Source organism: Sipha flava, unplaced genomic scaffold (genome assembly GCF_003268045.1).
Source record: "Sipha flava isolate LNK unplaced genomic scaffold, YSA_version1 46391_pilon_pilon, whole genome shotgun sequence".
NCBI lineage: Eukaryota > Metazoa > Arthropoda > Insecta > Hemiptera > Aphididae > Sipha > Sipha flava.
The window spans coordinates 1-10,011 of record NW_020273236.1 but is presented as its reverse complement, the minus strand read 5'-3'; the positions used below and the strand labels follow the sequence as shown (position 1 = coordinate 10,011).

The 10,011-nt window shown below is 27.5% G+C and overlaps 1 protein-coding gene across 1 annotated transcript; it reads left to right on the top strand.

The window, feature by feature from the left end:
- Positions 1–242: 242 nt before the first annotated feature.
- Positions 243–9,960, top strand: LOC112689684. The gene is made up of 4 exons (XM_025563519.1): positions 243–309; positions 1,246–1,339; positions 1,422–1,583; positions 7,295–9,960. Exons 1-4 carry the CDS (start codon positions 255–257, stop codon positions 9,486–9,488), a joined length of 2,505 nt encoding a protein of 834 aa, XP_025419304.1. The 5' UTR covers positions 243–254; the 3' UTR covers positions 9,489–9,960.
- The last annotated feature ends 51 nt before the right edge of the window (positions 9,961–10,011 follow it).

Genomic DNA, 10,011 nt, shown 5'->3' with positions numbered 1-10,011 from the left:
TCACGTTTTCTCAATAGTATGAATTATGAAATTAAATTATATTATTTTATTTTATCACCAACTGTCCAAAGAATTTAATCTGTTTCTGATAGAATGTATATTTTAGTTTTCGAACTTCATAGCTCTTATTACCAATGATATTTAATAATCATTCAAATATTTAACCACTTTCCCTGGATTATTTATTACTAATGTTGGTGTTGTTTCCTCACTTAAGAATATATTTATTTTTTTAGGGAAGGATAAAAAAAATCATGAGAATTGATGATGATATTGGTAAAGTTGCATTACCTGTTCCAGTTATGATTTATATCCTTTTTCTTTATATTTTTAGAAGTGTCAATTTTAATAACTGTAATTTATCACAGTAAAGTTTTTTTTTAAAAAAAATCAAAGTAAATGTTTTTAATTTAATTTTTTAATTTTTAAATTGTGGTTAAATATCTATTTGTAATATAAATTAATATTGTAGTACCTATTTAATAATATTAAATAATAATTAAGTGTTTAATTATAATAATGTTAACTTTGAAAAATAATATTTATAAATTCAATGAAACTTTTATACATCAGTCTCATGGGGAATAAAAAAATTAATTGTATTATAAAGTAATTCATGAACCCTTTGTAGAAAAAACCTAAAAAACCAAACCTAGAAAAAATCAAAAAATGTATATATATATTTTTTTTTCCAGTTCCTTATGTTTTCCTATTATAAGAAAGAAAATGTTTTGAAAACGCAAAAAATAAATCCTTCATCCTTTTTTGATCTGGGACTTAAGAGTCATGTAGGAATTTTACTGTCAGGATTTACAAATCCCATCATTCATTTAGGTGATTTTTTTTTTTTTTTTACATACAAGAAATGAGTTTTTATTATAAACTTAAGGGGATCTCTTCATTTTATTTTAAAAGAATATAAACAGTTATACTTTCAAACAAGCTTTTGAAAATGTTAAAAGTTTGGAAAAGATTTTATATTTCAAAATTATCATAATATAGTTTTTTTTTCTCCTTCACTAATATATTTATGCTGCAATATAATCATACAATGTTCACTATTATGATTGGGTTCACCTACATATTTACATATAAATATGAAAAAAAAATATTTAAAAATATTAAATTTCTTATTTATTCAATAAATTGATAAATAATAAAAATGATGACATAATATGATTTGTATTTAGAAAATTATACATTATTTATCAATCAAGTAATAGAATTCCTTAATGATAAGTTTACCTAGAGCATTGGAACTTTTTGTTTCGTCGCTTTTGGTCAAAGCTGGTGGTATTACAATACAAAAAAACGCAAGAACTCTAACTCTTACACATTTGTAAGAATTTATTATTGTATATTTAATTTTTTTATGTTTAATTTAATGTTTCACTAAGTTATGGTTTTTTTTTTTTTTTTAGAAAACAATGCATTAATTCAGATGATCGGCTTGATTTTCTTAAAGACCTTTTGAAAGACATTCCTGAAATTACTGAAGAAGCTAACGAAATGAATAGACCAGATTCACCTGTAAATAAGAAAAGGCGAATTACAGACGATGATGATGAAAGTGAAGAAGAAGTGTAAGTTTTATTCAAATCCTGTTTAAATAAAAATATTTAAAATTGGAAAAACAATGTTGTTAAAAGACACTAACTTAATGTATTTATTTTTATATTGTTAATTAAATAATGTTTGGCTTTATGAAAATGTAACGATGATTTTAGAAAATCTTTAATTTTTATATTTCACTTTTCAATTTTTTTAATTCAATGTTGATGGATACTTAATTTACTACTTAAGTTATTTCAATATTATTTTTAATTTGGTTGATGAAAAAATTAATAATTTAATTACTAATATTAAATATTTCATATAGTTAACTTACTTAGTATTATGAATTGCTCATCTTTAGTTTATGTTTTAACAAAGTGGAATTGATAAAATATTGATCATTAACCAGCAAATAACATAACTTAACATTATAAATTATTTCATTGATGGAAAAAAACATAAATACATTTTAAGATTTATATTTTTATACAATTATTCTTTTATTTATTTTAATACAAATATTTCTTCTCAGAAAAAAAAAATATGAATGTTAAATTTAAAAATAATTAGAAAACAGACTGAATATTTTACTCTTGTCATTACTAATCTTTTATCTTTTTATATTCGAAAGATTAGGTGAGGTTAGCTATGTAGAAGAAATTACTTCAAACTTTATTTATAATCTCTGACACCTAAGAGGTTTGTTTGTATGATTTATATATGTTTGAAAGTGTTGATTAAATATCACATTTAATTTATAAGATACATACAAATGTAAGTATTAATAATCTATTAGTATCTATAATTATATATGGATTTTGGTATTGAGAGTATCTCATTAGTATTTATTGTATTTATCTTAAAATAAGTTATCTAATGTAAAAACATGTACATTATTTTGTCTGTATGATAAAAATTATAATAATGTCAATTTAAATTATGATTGATAAAAATATTTATAATAAACAAATAATTATAGTAAAAATATAATTAAATTAAATGTAGAATTGATTACTAATATTAAAATTATAAATATATTTTCTGAATTATAAAAGTACATTAATTAATTAAAAAATCTATATATATATATATATATAGTATCATTGGTTTAATGATTACTGTGCAGGACTATATAATAATTATTGAAATAATTTAGCACAAACTTAAAAAGATAGGTAGTTAATTAACAGAATACTTATATTTGAAATAATTATAAGTCATCATAATTTGGGTAAAAATAGTTATCTGGTATGTAAAGTTACTAGTAATGGTAATGACAAAATATGAAATGTATTACATCATAATTATTACCAAGCAGGATAAATATCGATATATGGAAATTTAAATACAAAATGATTAAATTAAAATTTAATAATCTATTCTGTAATTTAATTAACGTTCATGTATAAATAATTTTTTATTGTAATATGAAATTATAGAACTAGCCATTAGGTTAATATTTATTTATTGTATAACTATGACAATAATAAGTTATTGATGCGTTACTTGCGAAGTATCTTAGCTTCACGTTAATTTTATCCATGCGTTTATTATTATTGCTAATCGAAAAAATCATTATTTATTAGATTATAACTTACATTAAATTTTATTTTTCAAGAAAATGTTTATTTTATATAAAATAGCTCTAACATTACCTTTTAGTTTCTCCATGTGTAAGAGAAGCTTTTCTGATATGCACCAATTAAAAACATAATTACTAATCCATTTTATAGAATAGATTCAATTGGGTGAAAAAAATAGTTCTATACAGGTAATTTTTAAGCAATTTTCAGATGAATATAAGTATGCTAAGTAACTATAAATAAAATGTTAAATTAAATTAAAATTTGTATGTTTTTGTAAAATACTCGTAATTAATTTTGATGTATTTTTATAAATTATTAGTGATTATTGTAAAATAAAGATAGAAGTGGTTTGGGCTTTATTTAAATTGTTAGCTTTTCCCTCCCCCCCCACCCTTATGATAACCCAAATTTATACCTAAGTTAAAGCTAAAGCACTGTAACTATCTTTTGTTTAATATTAGGTGCTTTACTTGTAATTATACGAGTTGCAACAATAATGTATATATATTTTACTGATAATATTTTTATGCTGTTAATGTAAAAAGCTATAGTAAAAAAAATATTTTCTTTTTTTTTCCTTTTTACCCTTTAATCTTCCTATGCAAAGCATTTGATGCTCGTATATCATGCTTATTATACAACTAAACTAATATATTGAAATAATCTATTAACCTTTAAATTAACACTATATGATTCAAATTTATTAAAATTTGAATAAAAAAAGTTGAATAACTTACATTTTTCTAACTACATTAGAGTCCTTAAGTCCAATTTTGAAAAAAAAAAATTTTATCAAACCGTTTTCGAATTATAAGTTGTATCTCTGAGGATATATTATTAGAATGCCTTTATTTTATACATAGTAAGATACATTTTTAAGATCAAGATTAAATATGGAAAAGGTTCCAACATAGTATAAAAATACTTATTAATTTTTATTTTCATAACCTTTATTTTATTTTAAAAAACTGTTGCTATTATTTAAAAATAAAACTATTTGTTGTGTTTTATTGCTATAGTAAATATTACTTGAATAAAATTACAATTGAGAAATATATTTATAAAGGCTTAGAATGAAATTTGAATGATAATATAATTTGACTATATGTTTTCATTTAATAAAATAAAGATTATTATTTTTTAATTTTTTAACACTAAATGAACACTATTGAACAAAATAATAACTTAATAAATTTTGTCACTTAAAATTATTCATAGATCAGTATTATAGTTAACAGATTAAATTAAATATTATATACATTTTAAGATCTTAATATTTTTAATTCATTTAATAATTAATACATTTTTATTATCATTTTTTTTTTTTAATTACAGATATTTTAGTTAATCTATCAATTCACAAGATACATACATACATTAATCAAGTTACCGATATATGATGTCTTAAAATACTAACTGTCAAGAAGAAATCCATTAAGAACTGTGAAAGAAAGTGTTTCATTTTTATGATTCAGAGTATTTAACATGACCTATTCTTTTGGTTCGATGGGATTTCTTGACAAATGTATTTCATACTTATTCATATATATTCAAAATTATTAATGTTTTTTTATTAAAATAGTAATCTCGATTAAACATATGTTTGTGTATCTACATATAAGAAATTTTGTATGTACACTTGAAAATTAATTTTTTACAATTTTATAGTCTAATTTTAATTTATAAGATGTTTCAAAATATTTTTTTTATTTTGCTTAAATATTATAAAATTCTAAATAACTTTAGCAGGGTATAAATACAAGCAATACATTATTATTCTATTAAACTATTTGATATATTTAGTTACAAAAAAAAATATATGTTATTTGTTGTATTTGTGTGCTAAAAAATTATGTGAATTATAAATTATGATAATTAGTTTTATAATATTTTGAAATATCTTATATTTTATAACAAATTTAACATATTAAACATATGATAATATTTTATTACAATAAGCCTGCTATTTGGTTATAATTTTATCATATATAATTCTAAGCATTAAAAGTTGTTAATCTTAGATCTATCAGTTTTTCTTATATAAATATAACTAGTTAAATGTGCTAGTTACAACAGTAATTTTCGTACTTTTATCACATTTCTTCTAGTAAAATATTCAGTTTTGTGTCTTAAGATAATTATTTTTATACGATCTATGAATTCATAATTCATAACTTATAAGTTTAAATAATTATTTTATAGATACTTAAAATATAATTTATATGATAGTCTTATTTTTTAGAATTTAAGTATGTTGAAATTAATATTTAGGTTCATGATACATTTAATTGTATTTTTACTTCTAAATATCATTATTTCAACATTTATTTTTATTAACATTTAAAATTTGCTTACAGAATATAATTAACTTGACTTAATACAAATAGTTTGTTATTATTTTTTTTATTAAAACACTCATTGCAATATTAATAGTCCTAAGCACTGATGTAAAGGAACATTAATCAAAACATGTTTGTATGAATGTTATAGTTTATTGGTCATATTATTGTCATTCAAACTGAATTATTTATTTTAATAATGTTTTTATCAAGTAGCTTACATAGTATTTTAAACACGTTCATATCTACGCAAAAGAAAAAAATTAGGCTATCTTTAACTCAAAATTAACCTCTACCTTTTTAATGTTACATTTATTATGTTTTCTTTAGTATTATCTATTTATCTCATATTAAAATTACTATAAAAAATATTCAAATTAATTAAAATTTTAAACTATTCCTTTAAATTAGCTCAAAATATAATCAAAATATGTTATTCCAAAATAATTTTTTTTTTATATATATAAATTAGTCACTGTGATTTTATTTATATAGACAATTTATGTTCCCAGTATTATTATGTACCCCTGTTTTACTATTACTTTAAAAATATAGTGATTGATTGAGTCTGTCAAACTTAAATTAGTATAAAATAAGAAGACTATATATAAATCAGGTATGGGCAACATTGTATTAATTATTTAGTTATTCAATATTAGATAAATTTATTTCCCTATCTAGATATAAGATACTAATGCTATATTATACAAGTTAAACAATGCCTACATTTTATGTTTTTTTTTTTTAATACTAAAAACTCTATGCATTCAAATTAATTTTAAAATTTTATTTTATTCTTATTACAATATATTTACTATTCCAATAAGAACATAGGTTTAAGATAGTAACCAACAATTGAGTTCATAATCAATGGTAATATCAAATAAATAAAACACTATTCTGGACACTGAAAATGATCAACTAAGTATAAAATATGTATTGTTATAAAATATTAGTTTATTAGAATGTATGAAGTCAGCATTTAATGTTTAGTTGAAGTATAATAATAATAATAACAGTTAGGGTAATTACACAAAAAAAATGAGGTTGAAAATACTATATTATAAATTCAATAGTATACACTTTTTAAATATTAGTAGTTAATATTTATTTAAATTTAAAAAAAGAAAAATTATTATTTCGTAATTTTTTTAATTTATTGAATAACTATTTGAATTTCTCATTTAATAGTATTGGTAGTATCAGAGTACAAGATAATCAATACCTGTAATGACCCACCCTAATAGTTTTTAATGTGCAGCTAATATTGATGTTTTGAAAATTAGAATATTTATTATCGTTATAATTAATTTTAATTTTTTTTTATCATTATTTTGCATATTAGTACATCTGATTCATTAGTAGTTTTAATGTTATCTATTTACATTAAAATAAAATTCTAAATATCTCATTAACATAATTATTAATCACAATAAGTACTTTATAAGCATTTAACTCAAAAATAAATGTAATTAAAATAATTTATTTTTTAATTTAAATTAGTAAATTTTAATGACCAATATTATATGAAATTGTATTTTGTTAGAAGTATATATAGGATTAATATTATTTTAATGACTTGCAAATCTTGTAATATTAATTCATTATAAGTCGAATGATAATTAATTCTGAAGTTTCGGAGAATGGGATAATATGGATTTAAATAAGTTCTGGTTCTAGCATTTTCGGGGTTTTTTTTTCCTGGTGATGTTCTATTCGAATTCACAAATGGACTTAAGTGTATTATGTGTTTGTAAGTTACTGAAGTGTGTATCAACTATCAATACGCATTGGTTTTTTTTTATTCTATTGCAGATTTTCGCTGGACCCCCCCCCATTCTATGACGTAGATGGAGATGTGGAATTCGCCGATGACTTTTTTGATGAGATCGACGACGGTGGCCATGGCGACGACGACGACTGCGTTGACCGCAGTGGCGGCGGTGGCCACGGCGACGACGACGACTGCGTTGACCTCGGCGGCGACGGTGGCCACGGAAACGACGATGACTGCGTTGACCACGGCGACGGAGGTGGTGGTCACGGCGGCGACGACGACAGCGTTGACCTCGGCGGCGGCGGTGGTGGTCACGGCGACGACGACGACTGCGTTGACCACGGCGACGAGCGATTAAATACAGCGGCAGTGCAAAAAGCAATCAAATTATCCTTGTTTGTGGAAGACGGAGATAGTGGAGATGGTATTCGAGAAACGATCAAATCACCGTTGTCGACGAAAGAAAGAACCCGTGTAAAAGTGGAGCAAGAAACGATCGAATCTCCCATGTTTATAGGAGAAGGAACCAGTACAGAGGTGATACAAGAAACGGTCAAACCGCCGTTGTTTATGGGAGAAGGAACCAGAGCAGAGTCAATGCAAGCGCCGATGATTATGAGAAATACACCACGTATAAGGGCAATGCGTAGAAATTTGGATCCGCCCACGTACCCAGAAGGAGCACCGATCGAGTCGGCCGAGTTACAAAAAGAAATTGCTGAATTAGAGGCGTTGCAAGAAACGATCAAAGCGCACCTGATCATTACATGCGAATGCTGGGGAGCATCGCCCGTGAGCGTGAAGGAAATGTTCAGGCGGTACGGTCGTACTATGCCGCCGGAATCGCAGAACGTGAACGTCGTCGCGGAGTATCTCAGCACGGTGCGCATGATGCTGTCCAAAAATCGTCTCCAAGTCATAAATAGCCGGTGTCCGGAGATGACCAACGCGTGTAATGCACTGATCAGCAACATCAAGTGGAGGCAGAAAATCTTGGCCATATTGTCGGCCAAGAACGATTACTTAAGATACAAAGCGATGTGCACAATAAACGAGATCTTGCTGCATTTCACTTATGACCACGACGAGACTCCCGCACGCTTGTACTACAATATAGCCCAGATGATTTTGAACGAAGCCTATCGAAACGCTCGTATAGCAACGTTGCAGACCCTAACGATGATGCTCCGGACGCATGACCACGACCAGCTCGCCCCATACACCAAATCGATAATGCTGCATCACTTGCAGAAGTATTGGAAATCGATAGTCAACAAAATCACTTGCTGCAGGGACAGATCGTTGTTGGAACTGCTGGCACTGTGGGACGCCGTGTTCGCCGCACTCAGGGAACCGAAAATCATGCGGGCGGTGGACGAACACCTCGTGCACTCTTACACCTCGGGCTTGTCCAAGGTCGAGTCCGTGTTGCACGCCGAGGACACGCATCCGCTGGTCTGGATGAGAACGATTCGGGTCCTCAGCGCCGCGCTGACCTCCCGCACTGGCGCTACGCCACGCTGCAAGCTCCTGTTAGCCCTGGCCCAGACCTATCTGATCGGGTTCCACAGAAACCGGTTGTTACGCACCCTGCACCACATAAAGGACCGTTTCGCATGGCCCGACAACCAGACCATGGGCTTGCAGGACGTCTTGCTGCTCACGATGAGGTCGATGCGCGTGTACGTGCGGAACTGCGAATCACGTACTAAGGCCGTGGCCATGGTCTTATACACCGTAGAGCGTATCGAATTATACGTCAAGTCGTGCCGGATGTACAATGCGGACATGCCGTTCAGCCGGTGGCTGGTACACATGATGTACAACCGGGACGACGTTCTCGTCGAATGTCTGCTCACTGCTGTCGACATAGTGCAAAGGTTGCCCGTCACCCGGTTGCTGCTCGATCCGTTCTGGAGCTTCCTCGAGCTGGCGTTACGCGGGGCGTACAATCCGGACCTGTTCTTCGACTATCTGATCTCGGACGAGACCGATTTCCTGTCGTACATTCTCAAGCTGCTGAAAGTCATCCTTGACAACAGCCAACGTTTCTTTCTCTGCTGCGGCAACAATTTGCCCCGTATCATGGAGTTACTAACCGTGCTCCGGACAAAAATACGCCTTCACCATTTCCCGTATAAAATCGAACCCGTCGCGAAGCTCATTGATAATTGCGTAACATTGCATGAAAAATTCGAATTGCCCACCACCCGTTTTACTATTGATCATTAGTACGGAGTACAGTTTTTATACTTTGTTCCTTGACTTGGCATATATGTGTTCTTTTTAAACTTTTTTCATTTTAAACCAATCGATCACCTTTTTATTATTTTCGTGTGTCTTGTACCGTTTTAATATTATGTATCTGTTACAGGTCATGATTGCGTATAACGCTCGATTTAACAACTTCAATTCTTCACTATATTATTAATATTTTATCATTTGAGAATGTTCAAAGAATATTTTAAGATACTTTTAAAATAATAATTTAATAAGTATAACAGTACAAACATTAATTCCTTAATATTAATCACATTAATAATAAATAATGATATCAAGTGAACCACCCATATTATTATTTTCGTGTGTCTTGTACCGTTTTAATATTTGTACCTATTGCAGGTCATGATTGCGTATAACGCTCAATTTAACAACTTAAATTGTTCCCAATATTAATAATATTTTATCATTTAAGAATGTTTAAAGATTATTTTAAGTTTATTTTTAAAATTACTATTATTAAAATAAGTATAAT

What these genes read in the sequence shown, in the direction of transcription:
- LOC112689684 (XM_025563519.1), top strand. Translation starts at nt 255, where the DNA reads ATGAGAATTGATGATGATATTGGTAAAGTTGCATTACCTGTTCCAGTT. An exon ending in ACCTGTTCCAGTTATGATTT is followed by an intron (nt 310 to 1,245) that starts ATATCCTTTTTC and finishes TGATAAGTTTAC; the next exon opens with CTAGAGCATTGGAACTTTTT. An exon ending in ACTCTAACTCTTACACATTT is followed by an intron (nt 1,340 to 1,421) that starts GTAAGAATTTAT and finishes TTTTTTTTTTAG; the next exon opens with AAAACAATGCATTAATTCAG.